The 18,327-nt window shown below is 43.5% G+C and overlaps 1 protein-coding gene across 1 annotated transcript; it reads left to right on the forward strand.

Annotated features, from left to right (window-relative positions):
• The first annotated feature begins 1,692 nt into the window (after positions 1 to 1,692).
• On the forward strand, positions 1,693 to 14,345 carry LOC118089130 (uricase-like). The gene is made up of 8 exons (XM_035123547.2): positions 1,693 to 1,749; positions 7,290 to 7,508; positions 8,508 to 8,624; positions 8,857 to 8,935; positions 9,221 to 9,410; positions 10,242 to 10,365; positions 11,989 to 12,072; positions 13,247 to 14,345. Exons 1-8 carry the CDS (start codon positions 1,693 to 1,695, stop codon positions 13,391 to 13,393), a joined length of 1,017 nt encoding a protein of 338 aa, XP_034979438.2. The 3' UTR covers positions 13,394 to 14,345.
• Positions 14,346 to 18,327: the final 3,982 nt, after the last annotated feature.

An 18,327-nucleotide genomic window follows, 5' to 3' on the forward strand; every position in this document is an offset into this window, starting at 1 on the left:
ATACAGTATGGGTAGGCAGACTGCAGGCTTGTGAGAACGACTTAGTTTTTCGTTTGTTTTTTAACTAGATCACTCAGATCCACCCAATGGGACCAAGTGTTTGTATATAGAGATATACACTTACAATTAAGAAAGCTTAGTCCAGGGTTCCCCCCCCCCAATTACCAGAAACGAGTGCTCACAGCCTTTTCACACAAAACTCTAATCCTCGTTTTCCAATCCCCGAGTTTTCTTCTGGAAAAAAGAAAGAGATGTAGGGCACACTCAGACTATCCATTTAATGCATATCCAACACATGTTTCAAGTACATGAGGTCCCCCACATAATCCCAGGAACTGTTGCTTAAGGCTGCTGGGAATTATAGTTCTGCAACAGAAAACTGCAGTTCCCAGTAAATAATAATAATAATAATAATAATAATAATAATAATAATAATAATACCCGTGACAAATTTAACATTCAACATTGGCCAAGCAGACCAAACTGAGCACAGTACTTTAAATAAACAAGCCAATGCCACTTATAGCAGATTAACCAATTATCTGAGTTGTAACTAATGTTAAAGAGTTGGAAGACAGGTGGTCTTGTTGATTGACTGCAAGTCATTCTGAGATCAACTGGACAACCTTGTTTCCCTATCCCTGATTTAGAGCATAGAAGCAGAAAGGGAAAAGCAAAAATGCAAAAAAAACAAAAAAAAACCAGGAGGTGGAAATCTTAGCCACATCTGTTTATCCTTGCAACAGCCCTGTGAGGAAGGCTTGGCTAAGAGATAGTGACCTCCAAGCTCGCTCAATAAGCTTTGTAGCTGACAGAGGGATGTGGGTCGTGCTGTGGTCTAAACCACTGAGCCTCTTGAGCTTGCTGAGCATAAGGTCAGAAGTTTGAATCCCTGTGACGGAGTGAGCTCCCGTTGCTTTGTCCCAGCTCCTGCTAACCTAGCAGTTTGAAAGCATACCAAAGTGAGTAGATCAATAGGTACCGCTGTGGCAGGAAGGTAAATGGCATTTCTGTGCACTCTGGCTTTCGTCATGGTGTCCTGTTGCTCCAGAAGTGGTTTAGTCATGCTGCCACATGACCTGGAAAGCTGTCTGCAGACAAACGCTGGCTCCCTCGGCCTGAAAGCTGGGATGAGCACCGCACCCCATAGTCAGATTCGACTGGACCTAACTGTCCCGGGGTCCTTTACCTTTTTACCCTTTTTGTGCTCACAAAGTAGGCAATGTGACACTTTTTATTAGACCACCTTATTTTATTTTATTTTAAAAAAGCATGTTTGCTTTTGAAATTCCTAGAGCTCACCTTCCAGTAGAGTTAATTCTATGCTTGCATACAGAACAAAGCGTGGCTGATTGTGCTAGTAAGTTGGCAGTCTCTTCACTCTGAGACTCCTGGAAAGAAAAATAAACATTAGCATATCAAGGCGTCATTGCTGACAATAGCGCCCATAGCATGGGTTACAGGACTTCATAGTGTTGCTGGAGAGCCCAGTCCATCCTTTGATATTTCATTATTTCAATATTCAACACTCAGTGACTCGTATTTGAATGTGGAAACTCATTCTACCAGAAGGCACTGTAGTTTGGGGTGTGTGAGGTGATATGTGACTTCTGTGTTGGATCACACATGCTTGCTAGCACTTAGCATTGAGTGATGGATTTGGGTGCATGAATCAGCCTAGAGTTTTCAGCCATGATTGCAAGCAACACTGAGCCAAAGATCTTGGATGAACAAGCCCAGATGCATAAGGTATGCAACCCCTTTTGCAGACACTTCGTTCTTCCCTTTTTGGGAGCACCAGGATGAAGCCCGTAACCTTCGCTTCCCATTACATGCAAAGCCAGAAACTATGGTTCCTGTCTTCCAAAAGGTTAGGATACAAAGCCATATGGTTTGCTTAATGTCCTGGCTTGGTTGGAAGACATTGACCATACTTTCCATCGAGTGCAGCTTCCTCCCAATTGAAGTGCAGAGTGTTTGAGGACTGGGACATTTTCAGGGAAACCAAAATGCTTGTTTACAAAGCTATTGTACTACCAACTTTACTGTAGGTTTGTGAAACATGGACCACTTATAAACGCCAACTCCTCGAAAGATTCCATCAACTGTGTCTCCGAAAAATTGTACATATCTCTTGAGAAGACAGGCCAACTAATGCCAGTGTACAGGGAGAAGCAAAGATCGCCAGTGTCGAAACAAGTGATTCTTCAACATCAACTTCGTTGGACTGGTCATGTTGTTCGGATGCCTGATTATTGTCTTCCAAAGACTCTATTCCAAACTTAAGAATGGAAAGTGTAGTGCTGGTGGACAACAAAAGAGGTTTAAAGATGCTTTCAAGGCAAATCTAAAAAAATGTAGTATAAACACCAGCAACTGGGAATCACTGGCCTATGAGTGCTGCAATTGGAGAATACAATGGGCGTCATGGACTTTGAAGAAGCACAAACTCAGGATGAAAGGGAGAAATGAACAAAGAGAAAGGGTTGTTTGGCAAACCCTCCCGTGATCAACCTCTGCCCACTGTGGAAGGAGGTGTGGATCCAGAATTGGCCTCCAGAGTCACTTACGGACTCAGTGTTAAACCATGTTCTTGGAGGACAATCTTACTCGGCTACGAGTGATAGAAGAAGAAGAAGAAGAAGAAGAAGAAGAAGAAGAAGAAGAAGAAGAAGAAGAAGAAGAAGACTTCCCAGTCTGCATGTAATGAGAAGCCATGTGCTGAATCCTAGCTTGTTCAGCTGCTCACACAAATCGAGAAGCAAAGTGGCTACAATGGAGCCCAAGCCAGGATTTTTGGCTGACCACCGTATGCGAATGGGGGCTCTGTTTCATCCCCTACTTTTACAGTGTAAAAGAGTTTTATATGGTTTTATATTCGAGCTCTCAACCACATAATTCAATGGTATTGTACAAAGTCCCTTGTAGGACCTGCTGTTGCACCAATAGACAAATGATAGGAGATTCATCATGAGAGAAGTCCTTCTGTTTCAGGCTAATTTTTCTTCACACCTGCTTTTAAGTCTTTGTTGTAATGCATTTGGCAGGCTTGATTATACGGTATGATGGCCACGTGTCAGTTGCATGCATTTTAAATGGCTGCTTTATGTGCATTTTAATAGTTATTATGGAGGCGATGTGTCGGCAGGTTTTGCACCTGCTATTCTGGGAAGATCCTATTCTGCACAAGGCTATCGTGTGCTAGTTCTGAAAATAGCTCTGAGAAGCTTTGAGAAATAAGTGAATGAATGAACAAAGAATCTCAGGTGCATGAAAAGAAAGCTGAGAAGCAGCCCAGTGGATTTCTATTGCCAATGAGTTCTATAGGTTCTAAAGGCTCTTCACCCACACTTTACATACACTCTGATGGTAAATATGGCATTTCATGCTAAAGGATAATTAATCCAAATATGATTTTGAGCTTGAGCTTAGTGAAGGCGAGCAAGGAATCAAATCACCATTTTTGTTGGTTGTTATAAATACAGGATATGCCTTCCTTCCTTCCTCTTCCTTCCTTATATAAAAGCATTTATAAACTGCACAATTTGTAAGCAGTGCACAACATAAAAAGACAATACCATCATACCAAATGTTGCTGACCTGTAGATAAGGCTCCATGAACTGAAAGCAGAGATGTTGCAGGTGCCCTTGTTATCCATGAAAATCTTTCACTAAAAACAAATGGAAAAAAATGAGAACACAATATAAAGCCAGTAAAGTATAGGCACATATAAAAATTGATTAAAACAGGAATTAGGGGGATTGAAATACATAAAGCGGGGACTGGAGAAACCATGGGCCAGGGATATGTCTTTATAAGATGTCTGAAGCAATTGATCGTTGCAGCTTCGCAAAGGCACTGGGGAGGGCATTCCATAGTAAACGGACAAGAGACCATTGTTGGCTAAGTGCCCTTTGACATACTGCAGGGTGTGGTGCCACAAGAAGAATTTCCCCAGATGACTTCCATGAACCCCACCTCCTTCAGTTTTAAGTGGTACAGTCCAATCATGGATTTACAACAAGAACGGGGAATCTCAGACGCAGAGCCTAAATGTGACCCTCAAAGTTCCTGCAACTGGCCCTCAGGAGTCTTCCGCAGGCCACACCCCCTTCCATCACAGCCCTCAAACGGCTGTGCTTTGCACCCTCCTAGACTGTTTTTGTTCAGCTGGAACATGTCCTTGAACCCAGATGAACTGGAAAGTGTGGCATTTATTTATTTTTAAACTGGAAAGTGTGGCATATATTTTGTACACCAATCGTGTTTCTTGCTGGGCTGGATGGGGGATAGAGAGGGATGGACGAGTGTGTGGATACTAGATTACTGTACAAAAGTAACATTCACTTTAGTCGCTGTGCCTACTTTGCCTGTCACTGGCATGTGGCCCTGGAAACTTACCCAGAAAGGAATGTGGCCCCCGGGATGAAAAAGGTTCCGCGCGCCTGATTTACAACCTCCATGAGAATTTGACTGCTGTCACAGGAGTGAGTTGTAAAATTTAATGTCACCTCAGAGGCTGCATCCCAAGAAATCCAGCTTACTTGAAGGTGAGGTGTCAGCCCCTTCCTTCCAGCCTCCTCGGGAGGTAAATCGCCTTTGGGAAGCTGCTAGACCGGCAGGTGAGGTGGAATGTAATTTTCAAACCTGTAGTACAAGAGATGATGATTCTTGCCTGCAGACCTTTATGCGCATCGTCAGCACTTTATAAGAAACTGGACTGACATATATAGGACTTAACGACAAAGCTAAAAGGAGCTCTCGTGTAACCTCTTCAGAGTTACAACCAACAAATGCAGCTGCTCATGTAAACAAAACACACATTTACAAATATTGTGTAAAACTTCACTAAGATGGGTAATTAAATTAAGTTGGGCAGAAGTGTTCAAATCAGGGTTTCTGATTTTATTGGTGTGTATACACAACGGGAAAGGAAAGCGTCTATAAAACATAAAGCAGACTTTTATTTTATTTTTCCCTAGTCGGTTATCTTAGTAATAGCATCGCTTTATATTTCAGGTTATAAATAGGCACAAATTATACCCCGTTTCTCTCGGCAGAGGGAAGATCCAGCTTTCTTTTGGAAGGAGATCGCTGGAGGCAAAGGTCATAGCCCACACACGGCTTCCCCTCAAGAACCCTGGGAACTGTACTTTAAGGGTTCTGGGAATTGTCGTTCTGGGAGGGTGTAAACTACAGTTCCCTCCCAACAATGTTTACAGAGCCCAAACACAAATCTCTACCTCTTCTTCTGCTTCCCACTCAAAAATTGTGGCCTACCTGGTCTTTCATTTCCTTTTGCAGGTAGCCATAGAGTGCACCGTCCTTAGCTGAGGGGTGGAGAAGAGGTTTGGCCCCTTCAGAAGACTTAAGGGCGGTCCAGCCAGAAATCTCCCTGACAAACGATTTTTTGGCAGCTTTGCTACTAACTATTCAAGGGGTCTCCAGTTGTAGTTCTGATGCCATCCATCCATCCTCTCCTGTCCAAATTCCTCTAACAGTGGAGGTAGAATATAGCTATCATGGCAAGTAGCCATTGATGGCTTTGTCATCCTTTAATTTTCCTCTAAAGTCACTCACTAGAGTAAGATAACTCATGAGGATGAAGCAACTTTTCAAGTGACAAAAAAAATTGTTCTAATAAAGCAGAAGTGTTTTTAAAACGAGGCTAAATTCATATCAGTAAAGAATGTCCAAGTGGTCCTTTGTTTAATCTTGGTAATCAGAAGATAATAACAATATATTTCATCTAAACTTCTTGGGTTATTTAATTTGATCCATTCATCTAATTTTTAATCCTATCCTAGAGGCACAGGGTAATCTCTAATCGGAACACTTAATTGTTTGCTTGGACTACAAACAAACTAAATCAAATATTTCCTCTGGGTGAAGGTAAATTCATTCAAGGCTTCAAAAGAAATTTTATATTATGGAGGTTTTTGGAAAAATAAATTTCCCTCAGGAATTTCTCATCAAGAAAAAAAAAGATCCCCAAAATCCCCATTGAACTTTCCCAGCATTCTCTTTGTCAATAGATATGAAAATGATGAGTAATGAAAATCTCCCTTTGAAATGCTCCAGTCAGGCAAGATCTGACATTTTAAAGAGTTGTTGAAAAGGAAGAAAGGGCTCCGTTTTTGCATGAGGTTGATGCTTCATGTCACTCCTCAACATTTGATGCTGCATTTTTTTATTTTTTTTATTTTTTAAAAAACTGTGATTCTGCCTGGAGGCCAGGCAACATTCAATTATGCAAAAATGTATTAGGAGGCAAGCTACCTTTGTGCATAGATCATTAATGCATTAACTGTGTTGTTGTTGTGTCTGATGCTTATCTCTTTGAGCATTGCAGCTGAAAAACAATTAACAACTGAAAGAAAAACATTAATAGTGATGATGGACAGTGGAAAATGACTTATGCGAATTTGATTCTTATCACTGATAGCTGTTCCACTCCTTCCTGGGCATTTGATTTAGTAAAAGTTACTATATCAGTTTCATCTGGATGTAGCTTTTGTGTGGTTATTTTTTGGGGGGGTAGGTTGTCTCACCAAGAAACAAGTTCAGAGGTGCTATAAACACTGTGAGCCACTCTTTCACAGGGAGCTTGACCTACTAAGAATATTCAGGAAACTTATATGCAGGTAGTTTTCCTGCAGTGCCATATGCCTAACTCAAGGTGCGAGACAGATGAGAGTAAATTCTGAATGTGTATCGGTAGGTAAAGTGCACTGAAGGTGTTGACATACAGAACACTATGCTGTGGATGTCTATACAGGTGAAACTCGGAAAATTAGAATATCGTTGAAAAGTGCAAAAGTAATGCAACTTATTATTTTTAATTTTTATTTTAATTTTTACAAATGTTTTCTTTTGGAAATTCCACAGTAATAAAACAAATAGTTACAATAATACAAAAATAAACATCGCTATTACATTTCATTAATTACATTCCATTTATAATTGACCCGCCTAACGACAAATAATTACAATTACAACAAATAAAGGCTTGACGTATCTTGCTTTGCATGTCATGTATGTATCTCGTATATTGGTTTCGCCTTTTAAGTTGCATTGCTGAAATAAATGCACTTTTCGACAATATTCTAATTTTCCGAGTTTCGGCTGTAGATCTGGCGCATTTTGCATGCAACCATTCATGTTAAAACAATATGATAATTCTAACCAGGTATGGATACACACGAAAGCATTTGTACCAACCGACACATCCTCAGGCTTCTAGCCCTGACTTATTCTGTGCAAAATTGCTTTTCTCCTCCAATTACAGAATAAAGATGTGGAATATGTGAATTCTGAATATGGGAAGAACGCGGTGAGACTGCTGTACATTAGACGAGAAGGCACGACTCACTGCATCAAAGAACTGGAAGTCTCTGTGCATATAAGGCTGAACACCGTCAACGAATTCTTGAATTCTGACAACAGTCAAGTGATCCCCACAGACACCATAAAGAATACAATCCAAGCTTTGGCCAAATGCCGAGGGGTATGTTTTGCAAAGCACTCTTCCAACCGTTTTTTATTTCATCGTTGTGTAGCTAGATATTGTCTTAACGAATTGCATTTTTATGAATTGCATCCTATTACAAAATCAGTCCTCAGGCAAAAATAGTAATGAGAGTCTGTGACAATTCAAAGAGCAAGGAACAGAGAGAGAGGGAGATTCAGCCACAGATGGATCGTATCATATGATACGACCCATCTGTGGCCAAATCTCTTTCTCTTTCCTTTCCTTTTTGGTATTATAACTCTTACAGCGAGCTAGGAGTGTCAGCCAACAACAACTGGCAGATTTATCTGGATGCAAGGGTAAATGTAAACAACTTTCCAAAGGAAAGCAACAACAACATTCTTAAGAAAAGCTTTCTCCAAAGAGGAAACACAAGATGGCTAGTATAATTGTGGGAAGTGTGCAGTCTTATAAGCCTTTCAATTGATGAAGCATGGCACAGCTATTATTCATGTACAGCAGGGATAGCGAAGCTGTGGCCCTCCAGATTTGTTGGCTCCAAATCCCATCAGCCCCAGCCAGCATGGTCCATGGTCAGGAATGATGGGAACTGTAGTCCAACAGATTCCACTAAGCTTCCATTGAGTGGAAGCATCTTGCACTAGCCAGAAGAGATCTATTTCATATAATCATAGACTCAAGGAATTGTAGAGCTGGAAGGGAACACGGAGGTCATCAATGCAGGAATCTTGAGCTAACCCAGGGATTTGTTTTGTCTATAATTTTTGCTAGCAGTTGGAAGAATCACAGATCTCCTTATTCCAGAGTATTATGGGCAATTGGCTCAATAAAGGCATTCATTTTATAAACTATACATTTCATGTTTGCTTGACTGCTTCACCCATTTAATCAAGAGATTTGCAATGACATGAACGTATCGCAAAAAATAAAATAAAAAAAATTACAGTGTCGTGTCTCGATATTTATCTAAGGGCAGAAACTGATGGTGTCTGACGACCCTGTTTGTCTTACTAGATCAGAACAATAGAGGAGTTTGGCCTTGATATCTGTGATCACTTCCTTACATCGTTTTGTCACGTGATATACTGCAATGCCTTCATCCAAGAAGTACCATGGCAACGCTTAGAAAAGGTATACTGAGCTTATACACCCCACCCACCTGACTAGGTTGCTCCCTGCACACAGGTGGGAACAAGTGAAAAGTGGGGTTGTCAGAAGGTGGGAGGGAGGGGGGACCAAATGTGGGCGGGGTTCATAGGACACTGAATCACCTCAACATTTATAAGACTCCCCCCCCCAACCAGCTCTATTACTTAAATCGCCTACATTTATTTGCACGTTTTCCATATTCTTCAATCTCTAGGATGGTGTCCCCCACGTCCATGCTTTTCTCTATAGCTCAGAAGGGGTTCGGTTTTGTGAAGTGGAACGGACTCTGGAAGGCAAGACACAAATTTTCATTCTTTTGACAGAAATCATCAGAAACGTAACACTATTGAAGGCTATTGAAGCGTTTGTGGGTGTTAGAAAGGGAGGTGGGATTTCTCGTGTATCTGTTTACCTTGCCCCAGAAGGCAAGAGAAATACAGTATTCATACCAAGCCCCCACTCAATTGCCCTGTTAAAAAGTGTTTTTTAATTTATCTGCATATATCGATTTTCTCATTTTAAATTATTTCATTGTAAAAAGAACTGACTTTTTCTCTCTTCCTCTCTCTCTCTTGCAGGTAGTCCGATTGTTTTTTCTGGCATTAAGGATCTGAAACTTATGAAAACAACCCAGTCTGGATTTCAAGGCTTCTTCAAGGATAAATATACCACACTTCCAGAAAGAAGAGATCGAGTGCTGTCAATAGAAACACTGATCAAGTGGTGTTATGGAGAAGGCTCAGACTGTCTTGATTATGACTGCATATGGTACTGTAAAAACAAACCAACTCAACTCCATTTTTGTCTAACGGTGCATGAAATTTGTCCACAGTAGAAGGGATGGCTGATATTGAGTATGATTACAGCCCTGTGATGGATGGATAAAAGGAAATATTTCAATCAGAAATATCCGAACAGGGGAAGGGTGTGTGTGCTGTCAATTTGCAGTGGAAACAAGCTCCTGTTTCCTCACTGTGAGAAGTGAAGTTACAGGGAACCAGGTAGAGGGCCTTCTCAGTTGTGATGCCTTCACACCAGATGTCAAGGAGATAAGAAATTATACAACCTTTAGAAGACACCTGAAGGCAGCCCTGTATAGGGAAGTTTTTAATGTTTGATGTTTCTGTATATGCTCGAAATCGCCTACAGTGGCTGGGGAAACACAGCCAGATGGATGGGGTATTATTATTATTATTATTATTATTATTATTATTATTATTATTTGGGGAAATATTTATTTTGCTTCTGTCTCACTCTTACTGTGGCACTCCACTGATCCAAGGAATTGATCAGATGCACCCATGTGTCCCTTTAGCAGTGTCGCAGCATCACACAGTCCCAGACCATTCTCTGGGTACCACCTGTGCCAGGCTTAATGCAACCACATGGAAAAGCCCTTCATTCCTAGACACACACCCCACACTGGAACTCTTTCTCTCTTCTTTTCCTGACTGCGCTGTTAAAATTTATGACCTCGCCCCTAACAAGGAACAGAGCTAAGCAAGCTGAACACGGGACATTGGCCTTGCAAGTTCACACATGAGCTGAATTACAGAGAGAGTACAGATTTGATTCTAATGGCTACACATTGCTTTGAAGGAGAACTGCCCACGAGTGTGCCCTCGATGCCTTTGCCGGGCCACCTGAATCAGGTCACTACTCACCTTCTTACCAGAAGACGGTCAACTGCATCCAGACCTACATCCTGGATAGACTCCCCCAGGTCAGTCTCGCCATATCTCTTTGTTCTCACAACATGAGATATGCTTCAAATAACCGTAGTCTTACGAAACCGAGGTTTACGGTAAAAACACAAATCAAATCCAGTTCAGATGCCCATGTGACTCAGACTTGAGGGACAATGTACAGATCGTTGTGTAAGTTTATATTTTGCTTTCTCTTGGGCTATTATGCGGTAAATAGAGGGTGGATAGATAAAGAAATTAAAAGCATAGGACGCTGCCTTACACCAAGCCAGTATTGTCTACAAGGACTGGCAGGGTGGCCATCTAGGATTTCAGACAGCGTTATCGCCTGGCTTTATCTGCAGTTGCCAAGGATGGAATCTGGGAATTCTGGCTTCAGGGAGATGTGTTTTCTAGCCCTGGAGCTGCCCTGGATGTAACCTCTCTCTGTGTGTGTGTGTGCTTGGGTTACAGACGCTTCAGGTTACAGACGCTTTAGGTTACAGACTCCGCCAACCCAGAAATAGTACCTCAGGTTAAGAACTTAGCTTCAGGATGAGAACAGAAATTGCGCAGCAGCGGCAGCAGGAGGCCCCATTAGCTAAAGTGGTACCTCAGGTTAAGTACAGTTTCAGGTTAAGAACGGACCTCCAGAACAAATTAAGTTCTTAACCCGAGGTACCACTGTATATGGAATGCACAAAGCTTTCTACCACTCAGCAATAACCCCTCTCCATATTCCACTGTTAGGGAATGACAAAACGAATGTATGGTACTCTGTGTGAAAACAGTACTTGTAAACCCAACATGTGATTTGACATGACCATGCAGTGCTTAGCTCTGCTCTTGTAGCCAAGGGTCATGATACATAGTAAAGGTAAAAGGTAAAGGACGCCTGGACAGTTAAGTCCAGTCAAAGGCGACTATGCGGTTGCAGCGCTCATCTCACTTTCAGGCCGAGGGAGCTGACGTTTGTCCACAGACGGCTTTCCGGGTCATGTGGCTAGCATGACTAAACCGCTTCTGGTGCAATGGAACACCGTGATGGAAACCAGAGCACACAGAAACGCTATTTACCTTCCTGCGGTACCTATTTATCTACTTGCACTGGCATGCTTTCAAACTGCTAGATTGGCAGGAGCTGGGACAGAGCAATGGGAGCTCATCCAGTCATGGGGATTCGAACTGCCGAACTTCTGATTGGCAAGCCAAAGAGGCTTAGTGGTTTAGACGTCAGTGCTACCCATGTCCCATGCAGATGCATAGTTTAGACAGGAAGACATAGCTGTTATGCATTGTTTACAAGACCAGGAATGCCTGTGGCCCACAACCTCAATTCAAATCCCGCTTGTGTTATCAATCTGTTCAGATTTCCGGCCAAAGCAATTTGTTCTACTTGCAGCCTGCTGGGCAGGGAGGAGAAGGGTGAGTGAGACAGGAGGAGAGAGGAGGGCGTGTTGGGAAGAAAGATCTGACTCTGCCTGCCAATGACTTCAGCCCCTCTCACTTCAGCCCCTCTCAGTTTTGGCAGGCTGGCCATGACATACCTGGTTCCCGTTACCTTGGACTTCTGCTCTCACTGCCAAGAACAGGGGAAGGAGATTTGAGTGAATGCAGTTGTAGTGCACAGGGTCATTCTGTGTATGTTTTTATGCTTTCAGATTGAGGAAGTGGAAGTGATCATGTCCAACATCCACTATTCTGTGACGGATCTGGAAAAACTGGGACTGTGTAACGACAAGGAGGTAAGGAAATGTGTTTTTCTTCTTTTGAGGATAAATTGCTGTGGAGCTGTATGGGAGTGAGGTAGGGCAAGGAAGGATAATTTAACAGAGTCTTCGAGCATATCTGCCGTGGAGATCGAAGCCATTTACAAAGGCGTTCCCTCTCCGCAAAGAGAGGAAAGGCTGGGCTTGGGGATCTCCAACAGAGGATTCTTAGAAACTTAGGAAGCTGCCTTATAAGAAGTCAGATCATTGGTCCAACTAGCTCGTATTGTCCTCAGTGATTGGCAGCTGCTCTCCTGGGTTTTCAGAAGGGGAACATTCCCCATCCTACCTGGAGATGCTGAGAATTGAACCTGGGACCTTCTGTACATAAGGCAGATGTTCTACCCCTGAGCTATGGCATGATAGCTGTGACTCACTGGGAGAGGAAGGGGCAAGGTGGTGTACAAACGTACCTCCAGCAGTGGTCCTGCTTGTGTTTGCACTACACCAAGCTCCCCACCCCCCCTTCTTCCTAGTCAGCAAAAGCAACACCAGTAGCTGTTCAGGTGAGCGCCTCCACCTGTCAGGCTTGAGGAATTCTCTCCCTCCCCTTGTGGCTTCAAGGAGCAGGGAGGAAACATGAAAGGTTTTGCTCATGCTTATTTAGTCCTCCCGGTGAGAGACAAAGAATCCAGACATCCCTCAAGGATGGAGTTGCTCGCTCTGGGCTCCTCCTCCACCCCTCTCTTAGCAACAGCATCCGACTCTACGGTGGCCCCCTGTGATCAAATGCCTCTGCATCCCATTGCTCTTGCACTCTTAACAAACACCGAGTTTTAGGGGTGGTGGTGGTTCATCTATGCTGTCCAGAGATGTTTCAGCTGGCTGCTCTGCCTCCCCTCTTTCCTCTTCAAACACCTCGTAACTCAGCTGTCTGCCTATCTCTGATCTGCTATCTCCTTCTAAGTTCAGCTGTAATTCAATACTGTGTCCCCCTTCCCTGGAAGCTACAGGAGAAAGGGAGGCGATTTTCACCACTCCTCCTCTTCAGTCCAGTCCCTGACACCACCCCACAACCAATAATGGTTGTTATTAGAAGTAATTTCTTTGCTGAAAACTCCTATGAACATGTGGTGTATAGACTCTCAAGCGAGTAGTAGGTACTCCTGCTGGTGGCAAACCCATTAACACATGTGTCTTCCATGTACAGATCTTGACACCTCAGGATACACCCTTTGGGGCTTGTGCATCTACGCTGCGCAGGAAGAAGGACTGCCCAGGGACATACCAGCCACGCCCTGTCACATGTAAACCCCGTTACTCCGTTGGATTTAAGTCCTGCAGTGGGATGAACTAAGCAGCCGGCGGCTTCCTAGATCGTCGCATCTTGCAAAATTGACCTCCTATCAGCTTGCTTAATTTACTCCACACTTTCCATAGCTTTGTGTATACATACGAGCAACATTTTCAAGGTGGCCTGAAGGAAATTGAACGCTGGCACCACTTTTTTTTTTTGCTTCTTTTAAAAATCAAAACAAAACAAAACAAAAATGTTCAAAGCATCCCCCTAGAGTTCAAGGATTTTTCAGGCCTCCTGTATGAATTAGACAATCTGCGCTTATTTCACAGGTTGGAAGCCTGCTGGTAGATACTTTGAAGCAGTAACTACTAAGATATTCTTTTTCCCCTTTATATTAACAAGACAAGTGCAAGCTTACATGCCAGGTCCCTTGACTTCCAATGGAGCCACACTAAGCTCCACTAACCGAAGATCTGGACCCCTTTTCCCTAACTTAGCAAAGTTTGCATTCGCCATATAAATTTAGCCCATAAATTCGGCAAATAAAGCAAAAACGCTGCATCCAGCATATATTGTTTAGTTTGGCCATAGAAGTATCAATGTCAGTATTGACTAATTGAGACAGTCAAGTAACAGGCTGAGTCCCCTACCGCTGTATTTTGCTCCTCTGATACACAAAGCCTGGGTCATGTGTGAGTAGGAAAATAACTATGTCTATCTGTATAATCGTAAGACATGCTTGAGCTACCTTTATAGAGTTATGTAAATCTTTAATAATCCTCAATCTTCGGGTTTCTTCTCCTAATAGTGCTTTGATTTCTGAGCAAGCAGACTGCATGCATGGGGAAAGGAGGAGAGTTGAAGAACGCTTAACCTGATCAGGGACAGACTTTGGCAATGTGGTACCCTAAGAGAGGACCAAATTTGCTCCCCTTCCCCCAATATTTATTATTTCACAACAATTCCTTCTGGTTCAGTTTACCCATGTATTTGCCCTTATAAAAATTGGTTTTTAAACATTTATTATTATTATTATTATTATTATTATTATTATTATTTTGTGCCCTCTTGGCTTGGCACCCTGTGGGGGGGGGGAACCGGATGCACCTTCCTAAATCTGGAGCTGCCCTGATGTTACTGCCTCAGCAGCCATCGTTGTGGTTCTCCTGATTTTGCTACAAGTCAAGCCTTATGAAAAACCTGATGGTTGCTTTGCAGCCTTGGACATTTCCAGTGTGCGGGGAAATTTGACATACTGGTGCAAAAAGTTTGAAAACAGCCTTGGCTCTCATTCGTAAAAAAATATAGCGGGACTCTACGCTTGTCCTGCCTTGGAAATACTAGAGATGGATTTCTTCACATCACCTGTTGTCACTTACCTCTATGTTAGCCAAAAGTTGACTAAGTATTTTGGACTTCGGCATTTTTAATTCTTTGTCCCATCCTGTCTTCCATGTAGAAAGCTGCTTGCTAACACTTGAGGGAGTTGTAGATTTCCTGTTTCTTTTAAGTATTATGCCTTCCTGGGTTGTAAGGTTTCAATGTGTATCTGTATTATGGGTGAATAAAGAGCAACGACAAAACAGTTTGAATCTGTTTATTGAACGAAACATGAAACCTTGTTGGTGTCAAAATATAAAAACTTATATTATTATACCCCACTTTGGACCCGTGTATTTCATTACGTGTGTTGGAAAGGTGAAAACAACAACAAACGGGGGGGGGGGGGTGAGCTGATGCACTGAATTGGTTTTAAAAACGCAAAAGATACCACACAGTGGTGCCCAATTCATCTGAGCTGCAAGCATTTAATGTCAGCTCAAAGGTTTGAGGGATGCTCCATCAAAAAGTAGGGAGGGACAAATGAGAGGAGACATGGAGTACTCAGGGAAAGCTGCTGTGCTGGGACACTTCTAGACGTTGTGGACTGCAACTCCCTTCAGCCACAGCCACCACGGTCAGTTGTCAGGGGTTATGGGAGTTGTAGTGCACATTTGGAGGGACATCTGGACCTGTACTGAAGTTCCCAGCCGTGGTCTAGAGAGGTAAAAGGTAAAGGACATCTGGACGGTGAAAGGCCAAGGAAGCCGGTGTTTGCCCACAGACAGCTTTCTGGGTCATGTGGCCAGCATGACTAAATAACAAACAAACAACAAACAGCATGACTGGCACAACAGAACATCGTGACAGAAACCAGAGCGTGCGAAAACGCCGTTCACCTTCCCGCCACAGCAGTACCTATTTACTCACACTGGCATGCTTTTGAGCTGCTACAGAGCAACGGTAGCTCACCCCATCGCAGGGATTCGAACCGCCGACCTTCTGATTGGCAAGCCCAAGAGGCTCAGTGGTTTAGACCACAGCATCACCCATGTCTCTAGTCTCTAGTCCTAGAGAGGTACTACAGTCTAGCCTGGCCCTAGCATCTTTGGACCAGTCCCTTCTACTTAGGGAGTTTACTTCAGAGGTGACTAGCCTGTGGTCCTGCAGGTTCTGGTGGATATCCAACACCCACCAGCCCAAGCCAAGCATGGCCAATGTCAGGAAAGGTGGATAGCTCAGTTGGTAGAGCATGAGACTCTTAATTTCAGGGTCATGAGTTCGAGCCCCACTTTGGGTGAAAGATTCCTGCATTGCAGAGGGTTGGACGAGGTGACCCCTGTGGTCTCTTCCAACTCTACAATTCCATATTTCTATAACAACTGGAACGCCAGTGGTTCCCCACCCCTGACTGCATCTGCATCTGGGGGTGGTCTTGCCACACCCTTTCCTTATGCTGGTGCTGTATGTAAACATCACTCTGCAGGGTAAGACGGTGTTATTAGTACAAGTCGCAACATCAATCCAATAATATGAGGTCGAGACCATTTACTTCAATGGAAGGAAGCGCACTTAATGGAATGCAGGGTGGCAGGCATTATATTTGCCAATGACAAAGTGAGGCGATGGGATTTAACTTAATACAAGTTAAGCTGGTGCCATGCATTCCTTTGAACTCTGCCCTTTTGAGAGGCACACACCCCAACTCCAGCCTCAAACAAATGCAAACCCTCTATGCATGTATTCTCTCACAGATACTATTAATAATAATGAGGGCATTACTTAACCACTGTGTAGTGTTTTTAAATGATCAAAGAAGTTCACATGCCCTGTATTATTGCTATCCTTGCAACAACCCTGTAAGTCAGTATAATTATCCCCCATATTACAGATGTTAGTGGGAGGGCAGGTGCTGAGGCTGATAGAAATTTGCTTGCTTAAGGCCAGGGCTGAGGTGAGAATCTGGCCAGGGGCTCTCCGATTTGTAGAGCAGGATCTTAGGCCCTGTGCTGCATCAGCTCCTATTGTTGTGTTGTGCATTTTACCAGTCAGACTTGCATTCCGATTCCAAATTTGTCATCGGACTCTTGCGTGACCAGCAAATGGAATCCAAGATAGGCACGGGTTTGGTTCTCAGTGGCAACCATTAAATTATGTGGCCTTGAGTGAATTGAGCTGCAGTCTGGGTTACAAGTCTACGAGGGGCAAAAGCCTACATCTCACTTCAGTCTCTGGGGTTACCAAGAGCTTGAACCAGTCAAAGGCTCCCAACATCATACGCTGACCCAAGAACTGCCACATGTGGTTTTCAAGGTCCATGTGCAGCTAAGAACACTTCCTGTTGAACTGAAACTGTGGCAGCCAAGACCCAGCCCTGATGCTCCTATCAACCTTACTCTGTATGCTGAGAGGAAAGTCGTTATCCAAGAATGGTTCCTTATGTCCTCAAAGCAGTATTGTTGCAGGCCCAGGCGAGCTACCAATAAAGGAGACCAGCACAGTTGAATGGGATCGAATCAGGCCACAACTTTATTGACTACAGATGAAGTGGTTTGGTGTAGGCATTGGGTAAGCATTTATTTCCGGGCTGACATGAGGGAAGCCTGATTGTTCCCTCAAGCCCAGCTCTCCGCACCAGCCTGCCATTGGCCAATTCGACAGGCTGACGCTGAGCAGGATTTCAAGCCGAAGCTCGAGCTCCGGCAAGTATCAGACCCTGACGCCCAGCCCTGCATTGTTGGCAGGGGAGGCGCTGGCCGTCCCGCAGAGCTGCTGCATCCCTAAAAGGGGGTAAGCGGACTTTGCACACAAGAGGAAGGCATCAGCAGGCTTAGGGAAACCCCAAGGTTTGCAGAACGACCCAAAATTAAAAGCCATAAAGGGAACTTCCTCCCCAAACATCCCAATGAGGACCAAATAGGCTCAGTGGGTACAAAATGCTGCCTGGTTATTGCAGGTGGGGATAAAAACAAGGTTGGGGTTACCAGCATCCTGGAAGAGGCCGTGCTCCACACTGCAGCATTTTGTAGCAGTCCCACTTATGTATCCTGACCTGAAACTTATACTGTATACCAGTTAATCAAAAATAAATAAATCTCTAAGCGGTTTACACAAAATGGTAAATTCATTTAAAAATAGCAATGAAAACCACCTTTAAAACAGTAAGCATATTTATCAAAATATGGACAAAAATCAACAGGGAAAAAACAGGAGGTACATAATAAAATCACATGTCTGGGCAGGTTTGCCTGAAGTAGGCATCAAAAACTGTACAATGAAGGTATCTGTGGAATATATCAACACGAGATCCTGCTGCCATCTAAGGGGAAACTCCAGACACACGGTACTTTCTCTGTACTGGTGTTAAGCAAACACAAATCTGTAATGGAGTAGGCTTGCCATATGTCCAGAAAATTCCGGACATGTACGGAAATCGGATGCCTAAAATGCTGTCGGAGTTGGGCAGTCGCCATCCAGATGTGCTGGGCAGCGATCACCCTGCGGTGTCAGGGTCCTGCAACGGGAAAGCAACGGGGTCTCCTCCACTGGAGGGGGGGGCGGTTATTCATAAAACCCTGCTAAGTGTGCCCTCATCTGCAGTTTGGGGCAGGAAAAAACTTCCGCATTTTCTTTCTTCCTCCTTGAATTCCACAGCCCCCTCCTGCAACGGA

Source organism: Zootoca vivipara, chromosome 7 (genome assembly GCF_963506605.1).
Source record: "Zootoca vivipara chromosome 7, rZooViv1.1, whole genome shotgun sequence".
NCBI classification, from domain to species: domain Eukaryota; kingdom Metazoa; phylum Chordata; class Lepidosauria; order Squamata; family Lacertidae; genus Zootoca; species Zootoca vivipara.